Source organism: Paracoccidioides lutzii (genome assembly GCF_000150705.2).
Source record: "Paracoccidioides lutzii Pb01 unplaced genomic scaffold supercont2.3, whole genome shotgun sequence".
Lineage (NCBI taxonomy): Eukaryota > Fungi > Ascomycota > Eurotiomycetes > Onygenales > Ajellomycetaceae > Paracoccidioides > Paracoccidioides lutzii.
In genome coordinates, this window is record NW_015440949.1 from 696,135 (window position 1) to 721,000 (window position 24,866).

Here is a 24,866-nt window from a genome sequence, read left to right on the forward strand (position 1 = left end):
CGGTCTCTCGTCCACCCCCTCATTTGTAATCCTAACAACCCCAATCTCGTCATCATCGGTAAAATACATCCTGTCAATGCACACTAACGCGGTGATCGCGCTCATAATCATCTATGGGCCGTCGATGGTAGACGATGTAGTAATCATCCCCAATGTTGAAGGCGCTGTTGTGCCCAGTGCTTGTGCCGATAGCTAATTCACTACTGAGGATCATCTTGGCTGGGCCGTCGAAGGGACCAAGTGGATTGTCTGCTTTGACATATTTGACAGCGTAGGACGAGTCACCCCATCTTTGTTTGTGGGAAGTTCATCAGCATGAGAACGGGTTTTTTGAGTCGTGATAGGATGCAAAAGGAGCTTCAAAATAAACAGAAGGGAGTAAGGAGGGCGGGGGGGTAATAAAAGGGGGGGAGGGGTCTTAAATATATACGGGACATGGGGCTGTATGTAGTTAAAAGGGACCACCAAAAAAAAAAAAAAAAAGGGGGTGCTTAAACTCACCCACCGACACTATACATGAAATAATACATCCCCCGCCTCTTCATCATCCACGGACCTTCCACGTATTCCTGCTCGAGCGGAATCTCTCTAATGCCCTCCTTTAAACGAAGCCATATCATCTCCTAACTCAGCTACGATGGCATGACCCCCCCCCCCCCCCCCCCCCCCCCCGGCCCCAATACAAGTAGCTCCGCCCATCGTCATCCATAAATACCATTGCATCGATTGGCTCCGCTCCAAACATCTCTCCTCCTATTAAGGGCTTCCCGAGGACATCAACAAACGGACCCTCAGGCGATCTTGAAGACGCCACACCAATGCCCACACCATCCCCGGCTGAGAAGTAGAGGTAGTAGATGCCGTCTTTGCAGCCGACTGAGGGCGCCCAGGCTGCGCGGTTGGTGCTCCATGGTACATCTTTGAAGTCAAGGATGCGCCCGACATTTATCCAGGTCACTAGGTCTGTGGAGACGAATGCCTCAAAGTACTTCTGGCAGTCGTATGCGGTAGAGACAGTGGGATAGAGGTAATATTTGTTGTCGAAGATGCGGAGTTCTGGATCGGCGTACCAGCCGCCTATAATGAATGGGGTTGCTGGCCTTTCTTAGTGGGTCCCGGCTTCGGGGATGGCCGAGGGAGGTTTGGGCCAACATGGACACAGCGGTGTTGGAGGCGTCAGTTGGAACATAAATATAGCATTTATATTGTAAGTTGAACAGCAATTCAATATAACTAATCCAGACTTAGTAACTAGTTATTATGTACTATTATATAAAGGGAGGATGCTAGGAGGAAGGAAACGGATATTTTACGACGACATCAAGACGGACATCCGCAGAGCTTGACCAGCATCAGAGAGCGCTTAGTTATTTAGATGGATGCCCCCCGCGTGGATACAAGAGAAGAAGAGAACCCAGAGAGAAAGAGAAGAGAGAGGGAGGGGGAGAGAGAGAGAGAGAGAGAATTTTGTGCATGGGATGGGATAATATCAACAGTTTTATTTGGCGTAGTTAACTAGTTAACCCGGACTGATCAGCTACGCCCGTACTTCTACCGACGGGGCATCCGGACAAAAACATCTTAGGCTGTTTTCCTCACAACCTGCACTACCTTGCTTATATTTCTGCTAGGTGCCAGCCCAGGTGGAATTGAGAACACTTGCTGTGAATCACCCCGGCTGTAAGGGAAGCTTTTCTTGAAGCAACAGCCGAGTTCTAACCTTGGTCTGCGTGGTTGGTTATGCGACGACTGTCATCGCATCCACCAGCCGGATATATGGATGTGTATCTGGATCCCCCCTGTTGCATCTACGGTGGGTATTCATTTTGTGTAAAGTGGTGTGTAAGAGATTAGAAAGGCTGATCAGTTCAACAACCGGATATGCGGGAGTTGGGTGGGAAGAATTATAAATAAGACCCTGCCCATCGAGACGGCGCTTATATTTTAACCTCGAGGCGTTAATTCATCATGAATTCCTAAATATTGCAAGCGAAGTTTTGAACCATTGTCCAGTGTACTTAATTAGCCAGGGTTCCCATGGATTGATTATCCCCCTCCCAAGAACCGTGGGTCAATTCCACCGAAAATTCTTTCCTTGCTTTCTGAGACAGGTTTCTGACCTCGGTGAAAATGCTCTTTTGATAGCAGACGTAAAACCATGGAATTCGGGTCGAAGTCGCTGGCAACCGACATAAACAGTCTAAAAATATAATATATAAAATACAGATGTCTGTCTGTCTGTCTGTCTGTCTGTGTGTATATCCACCTCCAGACGTCTTGTCATGCATCAACCCCAAAACTTGTTGATTCTCCCTGACTTTTTCGTCTTTATCATCCTCATATCTGTACGGGGGCGGTCGCTACCGAAGTTTTGAGTCGCCGACACGAAAAGGGCCGCAAATTACTTTGGCGTAACCAAATCTTGGGGGCTTCAGCTGGCTCTCTCTTCCAGCTGGATGCTTTCAGTTGGGACTTGAAGACATGCCCGCCCCTAAGGTTCCACTTAAGCTCTCGGCTAGGAGCAGTCTATAAAACAAAGTCTCTAAGTCCAGTTTTGGGTTTTGCGTATTCTTAGGGTGTGGGTCCACAACCCATTGATAGGGCCACCCTGCTCAGTAACTCTTAGCGAGTTAGGCGCGGGACTTAAGGTTTGGGTTTGATCATTATTTAAGTTGTTCGAGATAACGTAACAAGATAACTATAACAGACAACCTGCTGAAGTGCGTACATTATTAACTTACGAGACCACCAGCAAATTCAGTTCTGGAGATAAGAGAGAGACGAGAGGGAAGCGGTGAGAGAGAGCACGAGAGAGCATGTCCCAATGTACGTACATACTGGAAGACGTTTGTCTCCTATTTTATTTCTGGAGATTCTGGGATGGGGGTTTTTTTTTGGGGGGGGGGGGGGGCCGGCGAGGGAGGAAAGGGTTTCATACCCGCTAGCAGTCTTGTTGGTAAACCTGAATAAATATGCTGCCAGCTCTTCGAGCCATTCAACTTTCTTCTCAGCACAAACCCTCATATGAGGTACCATTAATGCCCTCGGCCTCGCTGCTCATCTCATTCATCCATTTGGTTAATCACCTGAAACAATAATTACCTAACCCGTGAAAGAGGGTCGGAAGTGACCACGGTGGCTGATGGACCGTAGACTGACGTCAATGAAACAAGTCACCATCAAACAACTGATCCCAGCTCCATCTGACCTCCTCATCTGAGTTCCCCAACGCTCTAGTCTCTTCTCTTATCATATAGTTAAACATTACCGCATCATTCGCTCTCTGCCATCATGCCAAATCTACACTCTCCTATGGACGAGCAGTCCACATTTGGCTCTCCTGCACCAAAGAATAGTGCTCAACAGCACACACCACTGCAGACTCCACAACAGCAGCAACATTCTCATAAAAAAGATGATTGGCCACTTGATCGCCTTGCTGAACTTTACGTTATTCGTCTTCAGAACTCCAGGCTGAACTGGGATGAATTTCAGGAAGTGCGTTCGGAAATATCAATTTTTCTACTTCCAACTATTCCAGTGTCTGAATCGTTTTACTGATATGTGAATATTTTTTGTCCCTTTTTGTCTGTTATCTTCAGAAATTCTACCCCAACTATCATACGCGAGTGAGGTTCAAGTTCTATGTAAGTGACATACATATATCAAAATCGGAATTCGGTCCCCGCATTAATCTCGCGGATGCCGTATCTATCATGATCATCTTCGGCTCCTGCATATTTAACTAACCTTGCACCTAGGAAGCGAGAAAGCTGGCTGATAAAAATGAATTGGTAAATATTCTCTATCCTAACGGAAGTTCTTGTGCCATTATGGGGAGTATTTGCATAGGTAACCTCCTTTTAGCCAAATATCTCGTCTGTCAATCTCCCAAGCAATATGCAACCCCGGATTCGCAAGTCCCGGTATTCGCTTGAAAAGCTCTATACCGAAAGCGAACTAGAAGACTTCGATACCGAGAGTGAAGGCGGTGACCTCCCTTATCAAACCGAAAACACATCCGCGGGGCCCGATCTAGTTAGAACCCATTCCCCCTTCCCCCTTCCCCCTTCCCAATACCCATTACATGAATCAAACACTGACACATCAAACCAGAACCCACCAAGCACCCTAGCCAGCAAACCGAAACCGAAACCGGTCTCGGCACCATCATCAACATCGGCTCGAAAGAGCCTAGGAACAGCTACTGCAGCTTCAATGAGCATTGGGCCAGAAAAGCGCCCAACCAAGCGGCCCAGGATCAGCACATCATCGCGGCCCACAACCCCACTCACGGGCTCTGACGCAACCACCAACCGCTCTCGCAAACCTTCATCATCTTCCGGGCCAGTTGGTGCAAACCAACCGCCCGCTCCCACTGCCTTCCCAGCCCCAACCTCAATCCCAGTATCTGCAGCTGCATCAGCACCAGCACCATTGCACCCCCTTCCACCAACGGGAACGCCAGGCACCACTCCAGGCGCCACTCCCATCTCCTCAAATGACGTCGGATCCAAAATCCGTTTTGATCGCGTCAACTTTGCTGACTGGACCTACATATACAACTTAGCGAAGTCCTGTCCTGCCGAGCGCGAGCGCGCCGATGCCCTCGCAATCCGCGAACGGGACCAACTCCGTCTCATTGCTGAGATGGAGAATCGCATGGCAGAGATGGAGGCTGAGCTTGAGGAGATGAGGAAAAGGGTGGAAATGCAGCAGGCTGCTGCAGTCTCTGTAGCATGCGCTCCAGACCTGGTTGATGGTGAGCCACTGACGCTACGCGTGGGTGGTCAGGGGCCATCATCGTCGTCACTTGCTTTGTTAGTTCCCTGTCCAGGATTGAGCAGTTTGTCGTCGAATTCGACAACGGCGGCCGCGGCGAGGCAGGTGTCATTGGCGCTGAAATCACGGGCTGGAGAGCTGAGGGTGCTGTTTGATGAGCTTTGGAAAGCCAGTTTGAAATTCATCCCCCCGTTTCAACTCGAGGAGATGGGGATGCAGAGGTTTAGTGAGGGGGTTGTGGGGAAGATTGGGGAGATTGAGAAGATTGCGGAGGAGGTGGGGAAAGTGGGAAAGGGGGCGGAGGTTGATGCCGCCGGCGGTAGCGGAAATAGGAGTGGGAGTGACGGCATGAGTGTTGCTGAGAGGGAGAGGAGGTTCGGGTCAGAGTGTAAGGATGAGAACTAAGGGCTTCAATTTTCTTTTTGTCTGTTTCTGATCATCGCAGGTGAGACTTTCCTTTAGCCGCTGAAATTTTCATGATATAATTTCCCCTTCTGAGTTTCATCCGGTGCGAACCTAATGGAGCTCCCTTGCGTCGGATTGAACTATGGGTTTAATATGGTCGGTAATATGGATCGAAGTTTGTTGGTTGTTGTATGATATGATCCATGAGGTTTCCCCTTTCTACTCCCCTCTGTTTTTTTATTGGTTTTAACCAAAAATTCAACGTTCTTCCTTTCCTTTCTTTTTTTTTAACACAATAAGTATGCTGCTGTGGTGTAAATTGGCATATCGAGCGCGGCATAAGTAGGCGCGGGGTGTTTAAAACGATTCATCTCTGGCACTCAGCACGGTTCACTAGTACCCGAAAGACGGCACCTTCTGTGTCTACCAGACGCTGAATCTTCCTCTCAATCGTTGGAACCTCACTTCATCGATGGCAATTCCAAGAATGTCAGGGATCACCTCCTCAGCTATGATAACTGAGCATGAGGAACAAAGGGATGTCTCAGGGCCTCTACAGCAGAGGGGAGTTTGAGTGGATCAATATTTAGCAAATGCTAGTTAAATACATAAATACAAGTCTCAGAACATAACTATCTCCTTTGGGGAAGTTTTCCATTTTCCTCAATGATCCGATAATGATGTAGTTGGGGCATCAGTTTGCCTTTTTGAGAATGGTACTTCCGGTGCTTCCAAAATTCGAACTCTTCCTCAAAGTCTGGGTTCACATATCACTCGATGGGGTGGGTATCCGGATTGAGACCTTGGCCGTAGAAACACGGCGTACATCCCAACTCCCATGAGGCTTTTGACCATCGCACCGCAGATAGACCGGTTTAAATAGCGGCAGCACAGCGTTTCGAGGACCGGAAAGCAACTGAAACTTGAGTCATTCAGTGAACAGGACGGGCGGTAGAATGCCGGAAGTGTAGACTGAACGGGTCTTTCAGAGCTTCAAAGAATCTGTACTTTGCTGCCCTTTGAGTGTTCGATGTAGTTATGACAGATGCCAGGTTTCTAAACCCTGGAAGATCTTTTGGGGCATTTCATCCACGTTTGTCTTGAGATTTCTTCAGTTTCAGGTGCTCAGAACCTGAAGGCACTGGCATCCTGCAGACTCATGGGAGTTCTATTAACTATATATTATCTTTCGCAGATTAAATTAATTTCTACATAGAAACGAAGCTGTGAGAATACCATTGGGGTCAAAGAGATCAATCACTTCAATAGAATATAGGAGGACCCTTAACAATATGTATAGCTGATTTAGGGGGGTTAAACTGCCAACTCGCTGAAAGTCGTTTATTTACGTTGGCACAATCCCAACCTCTCTTCTTAATTATCAGCAAGTTAACTAGCTAATTAATCAATCAACCCTAGTTATCTAAGTTAGCTGTTTGCTTATGTTGACTCTCCTGCTTGACAAGAAGAGATGGAATCCCCATCCCTTTCAATCGAGCAGGGATAAATTCCAATTCAATGACACTCTGCATCTTCCTCAAAATCACTCCGTTGCCCAACGTGGACCACGCCGGATTGGATCTTGAAGAACAAACCGTCCAACTCCAGAGGTGAGGGTGAAACGATGACGTTTCTCAAAGCGCTGGCCTGTGGGCCTGGGTTGAACACGAGTTTCTCGTGGATAAATGTCTGCCCTGTTAAAGGCATCCACGGAAAGATCCTTGGGAAAGAAAGTGAATGAGAGAACGAGAATATAGTAGAAGTTCGCTAAACATGTTGAATCCAGGCATCCAAAGCCCTCTTTTTACATTTGCTGTATCCGTGTTCCTCCTCTCCTGCTTGCCTCCTCTCCAGCTTTTTGTTCGGTTTGTCCCCTTTTCCTTATCATTTTTCTCACCTTTCCTTAGTACCGGCATGCTGAAATCAAGGGAGGCGATCCGCCACCAATGAAGGACCCTGGTTTCATTGATACTCAATGTGCCTGGAAAGGGGAGATAACAAACCGTCAGTTTAGGTTTCCCTCTTCCCTTGTTTTGTTTCCCCTTCTTACCACCCCAGAGACCAGGAAAGACTCCGCCAACTGGATGCAAGTGGAGACCGGAAACCTTCAAAAATTCCCTCAAATTCGAGCTACGGTCTACATCATTGGGGCTGCTTCTGTTTGCAAATGGCAGACAGGTATATATTTACATATACGTATATATATACATATTTACCGTTGAAGAGCTCTTCCAACCCTGCGGTGGCTCATCGTGCCTCCGTTCCCCCGTGCTCACCGAGAACTGCGTATGTAACGATACATCATCATATGCATGATTTTTAAAGTGCTTGGAAGCTTATTCTATCCTGTCCATATCTTATAATTTTTCAGAAATGGCAGGCAAACCACAATGGAAGGGAAGGAGAGGTTGATGGCGGGGTGACCATGATCCTGGGTGTGGCCACGGCGCTGCTGGTGGTGACGGTAGTGGGGGGCCTGGGGTTGGGGGAGGAGGTCAGGGTAGAGGGAATCAGAGATGTAGCTTGTCATCAATCCCGAATATCTTCTCGAAAGATGGCCTGTCTCCCATTTTTGGTTATAAACATATACCGGTAATAACTAATACATATGGCTCTGCCTTAAGATATCCAATCAACATTCCCAAACTATAAAGTGAAGCACAGAAAATCGTGAATACTCTCTTCTGATACGGAATCGTCATTTGCTCAGATGGGAGGGGGAAATCTTCCTATCCGTTGGAAAAGCTGAGCAGCTAAATCTGTCTTTTGATAGAGCAACAGTTTCCTGCATTCAGCAAGAACATCGCAACTGACTCTTAAGGCCATACTGATCAGCAGCGCAAATCATAGGTTTGATGAGTACCCGTCTTATTCCATCAAATACTGCGCGCGGAGGGTGAGGATGAGCCCCCAGCATACGCTAGAACTTGCTACGTTCGTGTCGACTTTTCTGGGACTCTGCAACTTGTTGAACTGGTCGACCGCCTTTTCCTCTACCAATGCAAGCTCAATATTCAGTGGAAAAGAGGGAGTCATTCAGGCACTGAACATCGTGATGGGACATTACCCTAAGAGGGCAGAAGATATCAGCAACATCGGCTCAAAAAATCATTTTCTTGTTGGGTTGCCAGATGCAGAAAAGCTGAGCTTGACTGCTGGGCTTGAGGCATTGTGAGGATTCTCCATCAATGTCCGAGCCCCTACGGCCCGCATTCTACTCAACGTTCAGGCTAAACATGCTGCGTGTTTCACTAAAGGTCCTCTTTCCGAGGTTGAATCATTCTTGAAGAATAATGGCCGTGACACGAAGAGCATGGAAATGTTGGACAGATTCTTGAAATCAGTCCGTGTCAAGGCCACTCATACGAAAAGGATCCCCCCTGACGGTCGTGAAATCCTCACAATCAGACCAGTTCTTGTCCTGGCTACCGTTTTGTGATGGCGACAAGATGTACCAGGTGCCAAGAATGCCGAGAACAGGCACAGGATCCAGAGAAGTGAAGTTTTACAGGGTGGATGACGATGCCGAAGAGCCATCTCGTAGTTGTGTGAGCGACTACGATTATTTCCGCAATTGCGAGCATCTACCCTGTATGGCGAAGGGAATGATAAGCTAATATCTTTTGTAGCTCATGGCATAATTGTGGCAGATCCCTATTTTCCCGTCATCAATATCGGAAGCTGGCAGCGCCCGAGATATTTCCCTCCTCATGCCAGTATTATATTGTCTGCCCAGGCTTCTAACATGACATTTAAGCCCAGCCCAAACTCAGCAAATGATCAGGTTTGCTGTTCGCAAAGCCTTCACAGAATGCAGAGTCAATAAACTAAAAGGGGTCACAGATTATAGGCGTCGCTCCTCCTTGGGAGGTCTACGGTGGTAAGTAGATTCGACATGTTTTCTATTCACCCCTGTCTGGAAGTTAACAATGTTTCATCTTAAGGGAGTTTGGGCTCAAGCTCCACACCAGAACTGATTGCAGTGCCCGCAAGGGGCTTGAAAGGACCCCAAATCAGGTACAAAAGTTTCCATGAAAAATGACAGGCCGACAAACACTTCTTTTGGCAGCTGGAACATGCATAATAACAAATTTTCGACCGCAAAACACCTGCAAATTGGACATGTCAGTTGAATCAATCGCCACATTCTCAATCAATCCCCCGGGCCTGGGGTACAGAATTTCGCGACTCTGACTTTGAGCTGATTTTTCATCAGGTTTCAAGAAGTCGGCATGAGCGTTGAAAAACCGAAGATTGTTATCGTTCCAAAGGACGATGAGCAAGCGGTTGAGCTCCAAATCGAGAAACTGATTAAAACAGATGCGCGGCTGCAGATTAACTTGTTTTATTCTCCCAATTGCAAGCCCCATATACAATAGCATCAAGGACCTCAGCAATGTTAAATTTGGCGTGCACAGCGTTTGCGCCGTTGCCAGCAAGTTCGCCAAACCAATTAATGCCATGTATTTTTCTCATGTTGCACTCAAATTCAACTTCAAGCTCGGCGGCATAAACAACCACCGGAGCCAAAAAAAAGCTGGCCCTCATTTCCTATAACAAAACCATGGTCGTCGCCACCGACGTTACCCACCCTTCTCCAGGCTCCGCCTCTAACACTCCCAGCATCGCTGGCATTATTGCATCCATCAACAGCCAGCTGGCCCAATGGCCTGCAGACCTCCGCATCCAAACCTACCGCCAGGAAATGGTCTCAGCGCTCGACGACCTTCTGGAAACCCGCCTGAAACTCTGGGCCAAGCACCACCAGCAAAATTACCCAGAAAACATCCTCGTATATCCTCGTACACTGTGGCGGTGTCTCGGAAGGCCAGTATCAGGTCGTCCTCAACAATGAACTCCCACTTCTCCAAAAAGCAAGCGCCTCCCTCTACTCGGCCACAGATATCAAAATCCGGCTACCTGCGCATAAAGCATCATCATTGTCGGCAAGTGATATAATACCTGTTTTTCTTCCCCTCCGAGCTAGGCGACGCAGACCACTCCTTCAACCCGCGAAAATGGCGCCGTTGTTGACCGTGGAGTCACTGACGTCCGCAACTGGGACTTCCTAGAATCGCACACAGCGCTTCAAGGGACTGCGCGCCCGGGCCATTACTACATCGTCGACGACGAGGTCAGGTCAACAGCTGCAGCGTCGGCGATGTCGAGTGTCGTACTCGCCCTGGTGGAAATGTCGCAGATGCCGTCGAAGCGCTGACGCATAATATGTGCTACTTGCTTGGCCGCACAAAGAAAGCAGTAAGTATCTGTCCTCCGGCTTATTACGCTTCTTAAGTTTGTTCAAGGGCTGGGTGTTATTTGAGCGTGTTGTTTGAGCAGAAGGCAGAGGTGAAGGAGGGTGAAGGTGAGGGTGAGAAAGCAAAGTGAGTGTGAAGTGATTGTTCATGCGAGGATGAAAGATTCCATGTTTTACATTTAGGTGATGAGGTGTGTAAAAGGCAGGGGATATCGTAAGAAGATATGGGAGAATCAAATTGAAATAGCGATTTGTTAGTATTTGCAGCAGAGAAGGAGAATGTATTAGAATTGTTTTGGATATGCCATGCTTGTTTGCCATGCTATCATGTAGTTAAATGTCCTTGTTTCATAAGTTTGTCTGACATATAAGGCTCACTTCTGTTAGCTTCAGATATGGAATATCTGTTCTTTGCTTTTTTTTTTTTTTTGCTAGTGATATACACTCCTTTTCACATAATATTGCAGCATTCACAGTTATAATCAGCAGTCAACTAAAAGATGATATGCCTATTCCACGAATCCTAAATCCTCATCAGTTCCGCATATCAGATCAATCATGATAGGACCCAAGTAGTTCTGGTCCGCAATATGCAACGTAAAAGTGTATATATCACTAGTTGGTTTTTTGGGATCTATGTAACCTTAGCCAGAAGGTATGTGTAAACTGTAACTGTAGATGTAAATTACTATTCAATATAATATGCGTCGTATGTAGTGGGTAAGATAAAGTAGTCATCCAAGCAGAAATGGAAGGGCCAAAATCCCAAAAAGAACCGCAAGTCTTAAATTGGGTACATGAGGAGAACTGTTCAAGAAAATTAAGAAGCAGACACGAAGGCCTAGCTCAAAAAGCCAAAGTTGAAAAAAAATTTGGTGGTGACTGGCGATAGCAAACGGGTTATGTAATGCACAGAAGGTGTGCTTCCTAGATTTACTAAATATTCTGTTATAATATCCGTTTCCTGTTCTTTCCATCCTTCACTCCTAACTGTCATCGACAGGTATGAGTATTGAGAAAGGGAACTACGGAGGAAATAGAAGAAATGAAACCGATTCGCTTGGTGCAGCTCTCATGGTGTAAGATATACATATGATTGTTCTATCGTTCTTTTCCTATTGTTACACCCGGAGCAACTTAGCAGCGTGCGAGATGATCGTATCATTCTGTGGGAAACTCATCTCCTCCAACTTGACAGCGTATGGGGTGGGGACTTCGGCACCGGTAACACGGACAGCAGGAGCCTTCAGGTAATCGAAAGCGTACTCCATTGACAGAGCAAGAATTTCAGAACCGACACTGAACATTGGGAACCCTGACTCAACGGCCATTAGATGGCCGGTCTTCTTGACAGACTTGATGATGGCCTCCACGTCCAGTGGCTTGACGGAGCGTAGGTTGATCACCTCCGCCTCGACGCCATATTTCTGCTTCAGCTCTTCAGCCGCAGCAATGGCTTGGCCGACACAGCGGGAAAGAGAGACAATGGTTAGGTCCTTGCCGATGCGTTCGAATTTGGCTTTGCCAAGGGGTAGGACGAAGTCGTCTCTTTGCGCGGCTTCGCTCATGGGAAATGATTGACCGTACATGAGTCTATAGAGTCAAATTGATTAGCTTGATTTCGTTATCCATAGCGTAGTACAACATATAAATTGTTTACTTACTCATTCTCGAGAAAAACAACTGGGTTAGGATCGCGGATAGCAGCCTTAAGAAGGCCCTTTGCATCCTCTGCGCTCCACGGAGCGACCACTTTCAGACCTGGAACAGATCCATACCATGCGGAGTAGTCCTGGGAATGTTGGGCAGCAACACCAGCAGCGAATCCGTTGGGGCCTCGGAAGGTTATGTTACATGGTTGGATACCGCCCGACATATAGTGTGTTTTGGCCGCGGAGTTAACGATTTGGTCGATTGCTTGCATGGCAAAGTTGAAGGTCATAAATTCGCACTAGATCAGACACGATTCAGCATACAGCTCCTACATTAAGATATAATGTCACTAACCACCGGCTGTAAACCAGCTAAAGCAGCTCCAACCGCTAAACCGCAAAATCCGGCTTCTGTGATGGGGGTATCGATGACTCGCTTTGGGCCAAATCGGTCTAGTAGGCCTTTTGTTACTTTGTATCTGAATGCCCCGAAGAAGTTAATAACCTCCAACAAATATTTGCAATATATATGTGAGTAAAGAAGGGACCACGAACGCTCCGTTATATTGTGCGACCTCCTCTCCCAAAATGAACACCTTCTCGTTGGCCTGGAACTCTTCCGCCAGAGCGTCGTTGAGGGCATCTCTGACAGTCATTTCTTTCGTCCCGCTTGGCGTCGCATATGCCCGCCGCTGGAGAGCTGAAGGAGCACATACTGCAGGTCTGAAAGCTAAGCGGAGTGGGGCGGAGCAGAGCCGTGATGATACCAGGCGGGAAGCCGGCCTCAGCAGTCTTGGGGTGGCCATTGGAGACAAAGGAGGAGCCAATGAAAAAGGTGAGGAAAGAATACAACGAACAGAAAAGTAGAGAGAAATAGACACAGAAATAAAGAAGTTGTTGGCAGAGGAAACGGAAGAATTGAGACGCAACAATGAGACAATCCGCAGCTTGCTGATGAGAGTCGGTGCTTGGACGATGAGAGGTAGCCCGGTGTTGTATATTTCCGGATTAGGGCGTCTTGGCGTTGAACTTGTTGGGCTTACCCATGGAGCTGACTCAGCAAAGAGCTGTGTCACGTGAATATTTACCAAGCGGTCATTGGCTAATAAGCTTCGGCTATCCAATGTGTTCCATGGGATTGAGCACCAGTCAACCAATAGGAAGCTAGCAGAGCGACCCGCTCACATGGCGCACTAAGTTATTCACCATCTGGCATTTAGTCAGCAGAATATAAATACTTAAGGTTATCACCATTCCGTTAACAGTTAGCCCGTCCCATAAACCTTAAACCAGCGACAGCTCAACGACGTCATCTGCCCAGCTCTGCTGACGTAAAACGCTTGTTCATCTCCAATAGTTAGTTAACTAATAGTTAGTTGACTATCTAACTATAGGTTCCGATATGATAAGAACTGACATCCCCAGACTGAGAGCGATGGCTGGTTAATTATCAATATATAGACATAGATTTTGGGCTATGTTATTCTTATCTTGTTTATATATTTACTTGAAACAGCCATGAACTTATTCCTCCTTGCCCTTTTGGGGCTCTCCACCTCTGCACTCGCTGTGCAATCTTCTGCTCCTGATCCTATACCGGCCCCAATGCGGAATCTGACATTTGGCCAGGTTAATTTCCTTCATACGACCGATACTCATGGCTGGCTTAGTGGCCATCCCCAAGAGTAAGAGTCGCTCAGTCCCTGGACAGGTGGGCGAGGAGACCCAAGCTAACTGTTCCATTGGTAACTCAGAGCTTCATACGGTGCCGACTGGGGGGATTACATCTCATTTGCCAGCCATATACGAAAAATGGTCGAAGCGGAGGGAGCAGATTTACTCTTGATAGACACGGGCGATCGAATAGAAGGAAATGGGCTCTACGATAGCTCAGATCCAAAGGGTCTCTATACCGCAGACATCTTTACACAACAACATATCGACGTCATATGCTCCGGCAACCATGAGCTATACAAGCAGAATTCTTCTGAAGATGAGTACCTCATTACGGTTCCCAATTTTAAAGGAAATTATCTGTCCTCAAACATCGACATTATTGACCCCCAATCCGGCCAACTTGTACCCTTAGCCCTTCGTTTCAAAAAGTTCACTACAGAGAAGCAGGGCATACGCATCGTGGCATTTGGATTCCTGTTTGATTTCAAGCAGAACTACAACAATACCATTGTGCAACCTGTCGAAGAAGCAGTCAAGGAACAGTGGTTTCAAGACGCTATTCGAGACAAGGATGTGGATCTCTTCCTCGTGATTGGGCATGTTGCTGTGCAGTCGGAGGAGTATACAACCATCTACAAAGCTATTCGGGGGATGAATTGGGACACCCCAATACATTTTTTCGGTGGCCATTTGCATATTAGGGATTATGCCAAATACGATGAAAAGGCTTATGGCCTTGCCAGCGGCCGGTTCATGGAAACAATTGGCTTCGCTTCAATAAATGGCGTATCGACCGGTGGCAAGAAATCACCAGCCTCAGCCAATCTGTCCTTCTTCCGCAGATACATCGACAATAATCTCTGGTCCTTCTACTACCACACAGGGCTCAACAAATCCACTTTCCCGACTGAGCAAGGCAAGAATGTCTCGAAAATGATTGAGGATGCCAGACTCGCTCTGAATTTAGACCACACATACGGCTGCGCGACGCATAACTTATGGATGTCCCGCGCGCCATACCCCCACAATGCAAGCGTATACAGCTGGCTAGAAAATCGGGTTCTTCCTGACATCCTCCGCACGGGTTTGCGTGCTAACAAGACCGGTATGGCCATCATCAACACAGGCGCCATCCGCTTCGACCTTTTCAAGGGCCCGTTCACGAGAGATTCAGCCTACATGCTATCCCCATTTACATCTGGCTTCCGCTACGTCAAAGACATACAGCTCGAAAAAGCCAAACAGGTCCTCGAGGTCCTAAATCGGCAAATGAAAATCCTAACCAAAATGCCGCAGTCGACTCTTTCCGCGTCGGCTTTCCTCTCCCCGCCCGAACAGCAGGCGATAGACTCTGGTATCATTGTAAACGATGACTATAGTAACAACCACCATCAGAACCAAATCCACATGAACAACGGACAAGATCAAATCCCCCTTTTCTCTAGCAACGACGACGATGACGAAAACCCCAATCCGCCAAAACTCAGCCGTATACCAGGCTACACCACAAAAGACAGCGCAGGTGACAACGGCGATGACACCATTCACATCCCCATCAATTTCTATAGTGTACCCAACTGCATACTAGCGACGCTCCCTCCATCTTCGTCTCCATCCGCTACCGCCACTATGTCCAGCATTTCCGCAGACACCGACACGGTCGACTTAGTCTATATCGACTTTATCGAGCCGTGGATGGATTTGGCGTTTAAATTTGTCGGGTTGGATGTTGATATCGAGAAGGACACTGAGACGTTTTTGGCGGGTGAGACGCTCAAGACGGTCATTGTAAAGTGGGTGGAGGAGAATTGGAGCTGTAAATCTACCGATGGAGAGGAGGAGGAGTAGAGTGGGGATTTGGATAAAATGATTTTCGGGGGTTTTGCTTCTTCTTCTTCTTCTTCTTCTTCTTCTTCTTCTTCTTCTTCCCCCCTTCCCCCCTTTTTGTTTTTTTTCCCTTTTTTTTCCCTTTTCTTTCCCCCCCTTGGAACCTTCGGTTATGGAATTTTGGAATCTCGGGATTGCGGATGGGAGTTTGTTTGATGTTGATACTACTTTTGGAGATATACAGCGATACACATTGGATTTTATGCCGCGTTGATCTAGCGGTCTTGGTATGGATATATAATTAATGATTTATAGGGGTTGTCAACCTGATTTTCATAAAATGTTATAAAGCGTTGGAGAAATCGTTTGCTACAAGCAATAAACCTTCAAATGGTCTGGTCATTTGCCCTATGTTTTTCTCTCTAGATCTTCACGTTGCCTCGTCTTCCAAAAAAGCACAAAGTATCCATATTGGCTGGCATATGGGGTCGACTAATCTTCAGAGGCGTTTATCTACTATTACACCTAGATTTACAAAGACAAATTCTATAAATACAAAACAAATTTTATCAAACATAAAACAACAATATACCCAAGCCATCATTCAACTTAATCACCCTCATAAACGAAAACACTCTTCCCACTCCTCTTCCCCATCAACGTACCCTGGACCTCATTCGCCAAAACCTCCGGCTGCGTGCCCCAACCCCACTTCAACTCCTGCACAGGGATATCCTTAAACTTACCTTCCCTCGTCAGTCTCAGGATATCATTGACCGTTTCACTCTTCAGTGACGGATTGCTATCCCCCCATTTAGACACCCAAAACCCAGTCAGGACCAAATTCTTGAAAATCAAAAGTCCGGATGGCAACGTCAAGGGCTGCTTGGCCATGGCCCCGTACGTGACCATGCGCGAATTGGGCGCAAGCACCTTCAACATGGATGTCGCGCTGGGCCCACCAACGCAGTTTAGCGCGAGCCGGATAGGCTCTGTACCCCGTCGCGTCAAGTCATGCACGATATCGCGGAAGGTCTTGGAGGAGAGGAGCTCGGATTCAGTCAGGACAGCCGTGGCGCCGAGGGAGAGAAGGTCGTCCTTTAACGCCTTTGTCGCCGAGGGTGTGTCGCGCTCGCGAATCACGTTGAGAGTCTTAATTCCCCATTCCCGCGCGAGCTGGATGGCTGCCCGTCCCACGCCTGAGTTGGCGCCGTTCTGAATCATCCATTCCTCCCCCGGCTTGCCCACCCAGTCCCAATCGCAGAAATCCTTGAGCATCCGATATGCGGTGACGGGATTAACGCCAACGGTCCCGACTTGCAGTGGTGTCAGGTTGGTGCGGTCTTCGATTTTTAGGAGTGATGATTCGTCGAATTGTGCATGCGTGCGCCAGGTACCCATCCCCGTCCACTTCATGATTACCCAGTCACCCTTGGAAAGGGATTTGACGCCGGAGCCTGTCGAGACGACTTCGAACGCGGCCTCATTTCCCCCAATCGCTACGGGAGTGCTGGTACCGAGGGTTGTGCTGAAAGTGGGCTTGGATGGGTAGACGCCTTGAATTTGGTTGACGTCAGCAGGGTTAACGGGAGAGGTGAGGAGGCGGACGTTGACTTGGGTGTTGTGTGGTGCGGAGATGGAGTATGAGTGTAGACTAATTTCGATCGATCGTTAGCAGGACATTGATTTGCACAATGGCTGTACCGGAGGAAAGTTAGAGAAGGATAATAACCTCAGGACATCTTTGGGTTCGCCGTAGTTGCCGTATACCAATGCCTTGGCCTGGGTGTAGCCGTATGCGGTGATGTACCGTCGACAGTCTAGCGGAAGTTTGGAAGAAGTATGGCAGGCAGGAATAGCGGGGATGGGGTTCAGGCAGCTCGCAGGCTTTAATTGGCCCGGTAGGCGGAGGGCAGCTCGAACAGAAAACATGGCTATTGCTTTCTAACCGTTCGGAGAGTCAAGACGGTAGGTGTTCGGATTTTCGGTGCTGCTCATGTGTTTTGATGTAGAAATAATCCAAACCCGGCATGATGACGTTGGTGGTTTTCAAGCCTCGGGAATACAGCAGTTAACTACTCCGTACGAACTCCGTATGACTAGATAGATGAGAGCTACAGAACTACAATAGTTTCATAGGCTGCTGGAAAAATGAGATATGTAGTTGCTAGAATTTCATCGGCTCTGTGTATTCGTATTCATATTTATTTATTCTCAATACTGATTTCATATTTTTCTTTTCACCATAACGATGTTTATAGTCTAGAAGATAGTAAAGAACACTTCTGAGTCATGATAAACTTGAGAGTGGATAGCCTTTACAACGAAACTTAAGATGAAAAGTTCCGGTAATTGCATCTTCATCAACAAATCATGTGTACTGGTCGGCATGAGGGAGGTTGTTCCTACCAAGGACAAGACGAGGAATCAAAACCTGGATTGCTCTGTATCTTCAGGCGCCCCCATATCCTTTGCCAGCACAGCTATCGTCGCAAGGATCCCAACACAAGAGAGTGAGTCACAAGCTCATTCCCTTTGGTTGGTGGATCGTTGTAATTTGGCTTTGGCTATGGTTTGATAACCGACACACCGCGGGTGAAATCCTAGTACTAAACATCAGAAGTATCTGTCACCCAGACGAAATCTTCTTCAGCTTCTCTGAAAGGAAGTGGAAGTTCAACAAAGATAAGCTGCAATTCAAGGGAGCACGGGGATATAGTAATGAAAGGGCCAGGGTCCGCTCAAAAACAAAACCAAATAAATAAATAAATAAAATAAAATAAAATAAAAGGGCCCATCTTAGGCTAAACACCCTTCCCCCCGCAGCCTCAGACGAGGGCGTTTGAAGGCGAGAATGACTACGGAGTTCTCCGTACCTTAGCAATCAGTTAAAGTTGCCAGTGAGACCCAAGCTAAGCAAGGTCAATGAGTCAATGAGTCAATGACATTTAGAACAAGGTTTGGTATTTGCCAGCGTTTGTAGTCTCAAAACTAGTTAATACTTCGGAGAAACCTCTCATCCCGCTGGACATGGGTTGGCTTTCGAGGAGGCGTGCGTGGAGCTTGTGCCTGGTAGGTTCACCTAAGTTAACACCAACCTGTTTAACTAACTAGTTAACTCTTTTTAAGTCGTCAAATTCAACTGTTGGTCACTGCGGTGAGCTCCGGCGCTGATCCCCGGCATCTTCCTGGTTGCAACGACAAAATAATATAAAATAAAGTAAAAATGATTAGTTGGGGAAAAGATGCCTTATCCGACTTACAGAAATAAAGCCACGACCTGCTGTGTGCGGTTTCTTGCCAGAGACTGTCTTCTCTTCATTCTGGACTAGTTAGTTATTGCAGTTGCGATTGCGTCTGTACCATCCTGCACCGTCTGGGGGCACCCCATCGGCCACATCTGCCAGGGACTGACATTGCACATAGAAAATACCGGGATTCAATTGCGACGGAGCTGTAGGCCTGACTGCACCTGTGCCTTTGCAGATGTTGGGAGCTTTCAAGATATTAAGGACCTTGTAGGATCCTGCTGATCCTCGAAGGGTTTATTCAAGACACAGTGACATATTTTCAAGGCAACTAAATGTCGAATTGTAGATAGAACACTTAGAAATATTTCCAAATGTTATCTGTGTTGTTCTATGGTGCCGATTAACTAGCAGACATACGTCAACTGCTGAATTGAAAAATTATGAAAACTCAGTAAAGCCTCTGGTCGATCAGCCGTGAGCTCAGTCAAAACTTACAACAGCAGGAAGTAATCTAATGTCAATTGAACAGCTTGCTTCAAATCCTCAAGGTACAGAATAAAATGCTGGAAAATCTCCTACGTAAATAGGCTAGAAATCTCTGCTTTCACCCTAAATGAACCGTATATTCAAGGCAGAAATGTGTGCAACAGCGGATGACTTCTAGTAACAGGCCGATCCAAGATTCCGTAATATAGTTAATCCTGATGCGGCCTAACTAACCCCCAAAGTGGGTCAACCTCAGGCCAAGCCTCTATCTATACCTAGACGTCTGCACACACCATCTTTAAACTCCTCTTGTGCTTTTCGATTGTTTGTGACTACATTTCCATTTATCTTGAGGGCCCGGCATACATATTTATATATCTAAATATAGAAAGCATTGAGAGCCCCGTATGGTATTTTGTCTACAAGGTTGACATGTCACTGCTGTTTAAACTCCAGAGCTAAAAAGTTTCCTTCTGCCTTCCCATGTAACTCTTTATTATTGCCTCGTTCGAGTCCATAGCGGCAGCGCAGCGGAACTTACCTTTGTTGATAGGACAAGGAAGAGGCGTGGGATACACACAGATTTCAAGAAACAATCATGATTCCGATGATAAATAGTCAAGCAGCACACACTTCCTTAGTGCTGGCAGTTTTATTTCCGTACGTGGAGTCCCGGAGAATGGAATATGGGATGGTGAAAGATGAAAAGAATTTGAATTGGCAGGGTTAGTAATTGATCTGACATGAACAAAAGTATATATATATATATATTCAAGGGATATATATACAGAAGTAGCTTTTACTGTTAGTGTATTGAATAGATGAGAGTGTCTGCATACATCAGAGACAAATCTGTAGGATATGAACACAATAGCATTCCATTGTTCCTCAAGAAGGGGTTTGAGGAGAAAAGGTTAGGAAGATGATGAACTCAAACCATGAAAACAAAACCGAAAATCTTCAGAGGGTTAATGATGTTTTGTCTATGTAAATTAAGGGGTCACTGATAAGCTTAAATGTAAAAGTCACCAGGGACCCTCTATACTTTGAAATCTTCTGGTAAATTTGTTCAGCGACTGGAACTTCATGATCCCGTAAAAATTTAACGGTTGCCGTTGGACCCAGGCTGAGGAAACTGAATGAAGATGACATTTCCTCTCGGAAGAAAAGATATCTAACTTTGTTCTTGAACCCAAGTCTGGTAGTTCTCTCATGGTTGCATAAAAATAAATAAGCTGATTTCACAGCTGCCAGACTGTAGGACAAAAAGCAGACGAGAAGCCAATAAATTCATCAAGAACAACAAATAACTAGTTAGATAGAAACATTTTATATAAGCTTACGAGAGCCGAGAGCCAAGGAACTAACTAGTAACAGACCCACAGCAATGTCGCTCAAGATATTTTTTTAACTTGGCGTTTGACGATGATGTGAGCTGGGCAACCCCACATTTTGGCTCCACCATTAGCAGCAGTTAATAGCGAAACCTGAACCTGTTGCAACTCTAGTTGATTGAGTCCTGTCACATATGAGAGTTAACTAACTACCGGTAACTAACTAACTAGTTAGCATAACCATTGATTATCTGAACTCTTTTGATTCCCACAAAACTTTTTTTAAACCATTAAATGGGAAGCATGGAGACAAAGAATAAATGAATACCAAAAAAAAAAAAAAAAAATACCAAAATGAGAAAATATATATGAATTGTGCTTTTGCATGCAAGTTGCTTAATAAACCCAAACGCTTCATTTCAATTATTCTGCTGACCCCTGAACAGAGATGTTCATGAGCATGTCAGCAGCGAAGATTGTGTTAGCTATATGAAAGTAAGATTTGAGGTTGTTCATGTGGGTTTGCTCCAGGGACATTGCCGCTTTCTGAATAGGGCGTCCCACTAACAGAAAAGGTAGAAGGGGAAATTATCAAGGACTAGGGTTTGGAGAAAAAGGGGGTGAAGTGGAAACTCCCCAGGCCTGCACGAGATACCGCGGGAAGTGGAAGATTTAATGAAGAATCCGTTCTTGATTCACCACTCCTTTGGTTTTAATTGTGCCATTGATTGAGATAAAAGATTAAGATTCTTATATGAGAACTAGAAGTAAAAATAAGAACAGTAGTGAAGAGAGAGAGACAGGTTGTATTCATTTACAGAGTGTCTCCGTGCTCCGTACCTAATTGTGTTGTATTCTATATAACCTAGTTGCATGGTGGATGGATATTCATGGATCTTGCTAAGGGATCAGCGAAGGATCTTCAGGCGAGCCGTGAGATTGTTTCATTTCCTTTCTTTTTTTCTCTTTTCTTTTTCTTGATATAATTAGAATTAAGAGCATGAACAGGTTGGTTGGAGAACCAATAAATTTTCTATGGAGACTCGGTCCTCCGTATGTGCTCCGTAGTAATATAGGAAACCAAACCCAGGAGAAAGCAACAACAACTACGCACTACAAAGCCGTGGGATTGGGAAGGGGATTGGGGCTGCAGCTAGCGGAACCTTTGACGCTTTGCATGTGACAAAATGTACCAGTACCTTTGTTGTGGTGAGTGGCGTAACCTGATGAGTGGTACATGTACCGACCTTGATACATATAAAATTGGAAACTACAGCCCCGGTCAAGGCGGAGCTTGTGGTCCCGCAGATGGATCACTTGTGCCCCGTGGCAGGCGAAACATGATTCAGCCCCTTGAAATCCTGGGTCGACCCACTTTGAGGAGGGACCGTTGGGCTTGCGAGCATGGCTGGCCCAGGCTCTGCAGGTTCTGATTGGCTGGAGCGGGCTGGGTCACGGGAAAAGTTTGATCTTGGTGCGGCTGGAGTGGCTGACATAATTAACGGTCCCTTTCCAAGGTTCGGACCACGGTGTCCTTTTAAAATGCCAGAGTCTCCCCCATCGTCAACCTTAGATCTCGTCCCCAGACGAACAAAGCCAGCTCTCCCTTCAGAAGAGAACAACCTGTCCTCTTGATCTGAGTTATTGTCCATAGACACTTTTTTGTGTCATGATTGGCTATCCTGTTCAACTATGATCATGCCACCGTGGCCCTAACATCCACTCTTTCTTCACCACAGCTCGCTCGACTCTTCAACCATCAACCTGGCTACTCTATTTCTCCTCCCCTAGTTGTTGAGTATACGACTCTATTGTTGCCGTGATAAACATCGAGACGGATAGTAGAGTTAGCCCGAAGAGTTTCCCAAAAGATTTCTGAGATCATGACCTCCACTCCATTCTCCTCCCTGGGCTCTATGTCTCCAACACCTGCACCGGAGCTACCCCAGTTGACCATCTCCCCGGCGGAGACCACTCTCATTTTCGACACATCAGCTACCGACAAGGTCAAGACAGAGATGCCAAAGCCTGAAGAGAAGAAACCGGTGAAGAAGAGAAAATCGTGGGGCCAGGAATTACCCACCCCAAAGACGAATCTCCCACCAAGGTACATATTGGCTTGTAAAAATTCGTATATTGTTTTTTTTTCCCCCTAATTCTTTCGGGCTCCATTTCTAACATGGATGTGTAGAAAACGGGCAAAGACGGAAGATGAAAAGGAACAGCGTCGCATCGAACGCGTTCTCAGGAACCGCGCAGCGGCCCAGACCTCTCGTGAACGAAAGCGACTAGAGGTCGAGAAACTTGAAGGCGAAAAGTTGCAGATGGAGCAACAAAACGAGCTCCTTCTGCGTCGACTCGCCCAGATGGAAGCCGAAAACAACCGCCTCAGCCAACAAGTCGCCCAGCTCTCCGCTGAAATCCGCACTTCGAGAGGCTCCAGCCCTCAGTCCGTCTCCGGAGCAGATTCACCCACTCTTGTCCCCATCCTCTTCAAGAAGGAACGTGACGAAATGTCCCTCGACAAAATCCCATTCCCAACTCCATCCCTCTCTGCCTACTCTCCCAGCCTGAAGGCCTTGGACCTCACTGATTCCTCCGACCTGACACAACATCCTGCAGCGATGTTGTGCGACCTGCAGTGTCAGTTGGAGGGATCCTTGAAGGATCCCCAAGCCTCTCTCAACCCCTCTTTGACTCGCGATCAGGCCTTTCAAGTCGCCCTGCTGTCAATCATCCAGCACCTCTTTCTGACGATGACTTTCACCGCCTATTCTACGGTAATCCGTCCGATGACGCTGATCTTTCGCTCCTTGAAACAAGGCTCTCCTTTGACGTTCTCTCCGGCGGAGATTCAGCAACACTTGCCTTTGATTCTCTGGTTGATTTCGACGCCGACCCTGTCAACCTTGACAGCCTCGACGACCACTCTTCCTCCGCGACGTCCGGTTTTTCGGATCCAGCTTCTCAGCCGGCTTCTTGCGTGCAGCCCAGCTTTGGCGCGTCCACTTCGAGATGCGACGAGCAAGGCATTGCAGCTAGTGGCTAGGGGTGAGTCGTTGGCTTCCAGTGAGCCGGTGTCGGTTGGTGCGGTGTTGCCGAGCTACAGCGGTTGTCAGGATTGGAAGGTGTTATTAACCATGATCTGGGCAATTGATTGTATTGACAGATCCAACGAGGAGGCGTCGAGGAAAGACCTATTCATGTCTATCGTCCACGTCATCGCTATCGTAGCGCAGAACACTCGAGAGCAGGACTCGGTTGTATCGTAGTGCATCGTACTGGGATCTAGCAATCTTTCGCTCTAGCAAATCGCTCAACGTCAAGGAGTTGGACAGGGAGGCAAGGCAGGAGGCGATGGAGTTCTCTGGTTCATATTTTCTCTTCGTTGTATATTTGTTCATTTTAAATTACTATTTTTTAAAAAAAATCCTATATTAGGTTGTGCTTTTCTTTTACCTTTTGTAATGTAGTCCCAGAAGCCTACTTTAGGTTGCTGGGCTATCTAATTAATAAAAAGGATCAAAATTGTTTTGGCTTATTTTTAATATGCCTTCAAATTTTCCCGGATCTATCATAATTTGCGCAAAAACGGAGCCTATTTGATTACAATGGTGAAGCATTTCATAATCTTCCTCACCAATGGCCTTACCAGTACTAGGGGAAGGCTGTGCGACCCGATGAAAAAGCTGGGGCATCCACCACCAGAGAATGTTCCCTTTGTTGAGAATAAATCATAAATTTTAGCCATGGATTTTATCTAGTGGAGAAACGCATGGCACAGGTATTATGAGCAGAAGATTGGAGGAGAAGGCCCCCCCTTGTGTTAAAACCAGACCCGCAAACCGCCTGAAACGAAGTGCTCCCGTACGCGCGCCTCCAAATAACCATCAAAGTTAATATAGCCATTCATAAAGCACGGGAAACACGTTGGTGTAGTTATACCAATTACGGCCCAGCCAAGTCGATAACAGTGATTTCCTATGCAGCCTTGTTCCCTCTTAGAAATTTTCATCAAGCTCTGGTTGGGCTGATTACCCAGCAGAACAGTCTTGTCAACAATCGCCCAACAGCATATCGCCAATGACGCTAGGCCCACCAGGGAGTGGCCTTTGGTATTATAGATCCCACGCCGATGGCGATTAATGGGAGAGCCCGCATGGAAAGGTGGAAGGCCACTTTTGGACATTCAATC

At 46.8% G+C, this 24,866-nt stretch overlaps 11 protein-coding genes across 11 annotated transcripts; 6 read left to right on the forward strand and 5 right to left on the reverse strand.

Moving 5' to 3' along the window:
• Nucleotides 1–73: 73 nt before the first annotated feature.
• PAAG_01529 (hypothetical protein) lies at nt 74–1,189 on the reverse strand (the record flags this gene model as incomplete). Its single annotated transcript, XM_015844371.1, has 4 exons — nt 74–290; nt 502–599; nt 716–1,077; nt 1,153–1,189. 4 exons carry the CDS (start codon nt 1,187–1,189, stop codon nt 74–76), a joined length of 714 nt encoding a protein of 237 aa, XP_015701279.1.
• Nucleotides 1,190–3,291: 2,102 nt separating this feature from the next.
• On the forward strand, nt 3,292–5,187 carry PAAG_01530 (hypothetical protein; the record flags this gene model as incomplete). Its single annotated transcript, XM_015844372.1, has 5 exons — nt 3,292–3,498; nt 3,603–3,647; nt 3,762–3,794; nt 3,868–4,038; nt 4,117–5,187. 5 exons carry the CDS (start codon nt 3,292–3,294, stop codon nt 5,185–5,187), a joined length of 1,527 nt encoding a protein of 508 aa, XP_015701280.1.
• Nucleotides 5,188–6,730: 1,543 nt separating this feature from the next.
• Nucleotides 6,731–7,103, reverse strand: PAAG_11295 (hypothetical protein; the record flags this gene model as incomplete). The annotated part of the gene is made up of 2 exons (XM_015846968.1): nt 6,731–6,907; nt 6,996–7,103. 2 exons carry the CDS (start codon nt 7,101–7,103, stop codon nt 6,731–6,733), a joined length of 285 nt encoding a protein of 94 aa, XP_015703390.1.
• Nucleotides 7,104–7,612: 509 nt separating this feature from the next.
• On the forward strand, nt 7,613–8,362 carry PAAG_11296 (hypothetical protein; the record flags this gene model as incomplete). The annotated part of the gene is made up of 2 exons (XM_015846969.1): nt 7,613–7,779; nt 8,038–8,362. The coding sequence occupies 2 exons, from the start codon at nt 7,613–7,615 to the stop codon at nt 8,360–8,362; spliced, it is 492 nt and encodes a 163-aa protein (XP_015703391.1).
• Nucleotides 8,363–8,654: 292 nt separating this feature from the next.
• PAAG_01532 (hypothetical protein) lies at nt 8,655–9,566 on the forward strand (the record flags this gene model as incomplete). Its single annotated transcript, XM_015844373.1, has 5 exons — nt 8,655–8,778; nt 8,817–8,971; nt 9,031–9,067; nt 9,132–9,204; nt 9,404–9,566. 5 exons carry the CDS (start codon nt 8,655–8,657, stop codon nt 9,564–9,566), a joined length of 552 nt encoding a protein of 183 aa, XP_015701281.1.
• Nucleotides 9,567–9,751: 185 nt separating this feature from the next.
• On the forward strand, nt 9,752–10,405 carry PAAG_01533 (hypothetical protein; the record flags this gene model as incomplete). Its single annotated transcript, XM_002796479.1, has 3 exons — nt 9,752–9,979; nt 10,026–10,151; nt 10,175–10,405. 3 exons carry the CDS (start codon nt 9,752–9,754, stop codon nt 10,403–10,405), a joined length of 585 nt encoding a protein of 194 aa, XP_002796525.1.
• Nucleotides 10,406–11,565: 1,160 nt separating this feature from the next.
• On the reverse strand, nt 11,566–12,902 carry PAAG_01534 (pyruvate dehydrogenase E1 component subunit beta; the record flags this gene model as incomplete). The annotated part of the gene is made up of 4 exons (XM_002796480.2): nt 11,566–12,037; nt 12,109–12,395; nt 12,452–12,575; nt 12,652–12,902. 4 exons carry the CDS (start codon nt 12,900–12,902, stop codon nt 11,566–11,568), a joined length of 1,134 nt encoding a protein of 377 aa, XP_002796526.1.
• Nucleotides 12,903–13,614: 712 nt separating this feature from the next.
• Nucleotides 13,615–15,621, forward strand: PAAG_01535 (ser/Thr protein phosphatase family; the record flags this gene model as incomplete). Its single annotated transcript, XM_002796481.2, has 2 exons — nt 13,615–13,781; nt 13,851–15,621. The coding sequence occupies 2 exons, from the start codon at nt 13,615–13,617 to the stop codon at nt 15,619–15,621; spliced, it is 1,938 nt and encodes a 645-aa protein (XP_002796527.1).
• Nucleotides 15,622–16,209: 588 nt separating this feature from the next.
• On the reverse strand, nt 16,210–17,532 carry PAAG_01536 (trans-2-enoyl-CoA reductase; the record flags this gene model as incomplete). Its single annotated transcript, XM_002796482.2, has 2 exons — nt 16,210–17,254; nt 17,333–17,532. 2 exons carry the CDS (start codon nt 17,530–17,532, stop codon nt 16,210–16,212), a joined length of 1,245 nt encoding a protein of 414 aa, XP_002796528.1.
• Nucleotides 17,533–21,984: 4,452 nt separating this feature from the next.
• Nucleotides 21,985–22,323, reverse strand: PAAG_11297 (hypothetical protein; the record flags this gene model as incomplete). The annotated part of the gene is made up of 1 exon (XM_015846970.1): nt 21,985–22,323. One exon carries the CDS (start codon nt 22,321–22,323, stop codon nt 21,985–21,987), a length of 339 nt encoding a protein of 112 aa, XP_015703392.1.
• A 231-nt stretch (nt 22,324–22,554) lies between these two features.
• On the forward strand, nt 22,555–23,943 carry PAAG_01538 (bZIP transcription factor HacA; the record flags this gene model as incomplete). Its single annotated transcript, XM_002796484.2, has 2 exons — nt 22,555–22,778; nt 22,863–23,943. 2 exons carry the CDS (start codon nt 22,555–22,557, stop codon nt 23,941–23,943), a joined length of 1,305 nt encoding a protein of 434 aa, XP_002796530.1.
• Between the last annotated feature and the right edge of the window lie 923 nt (nt 23,944–24,866).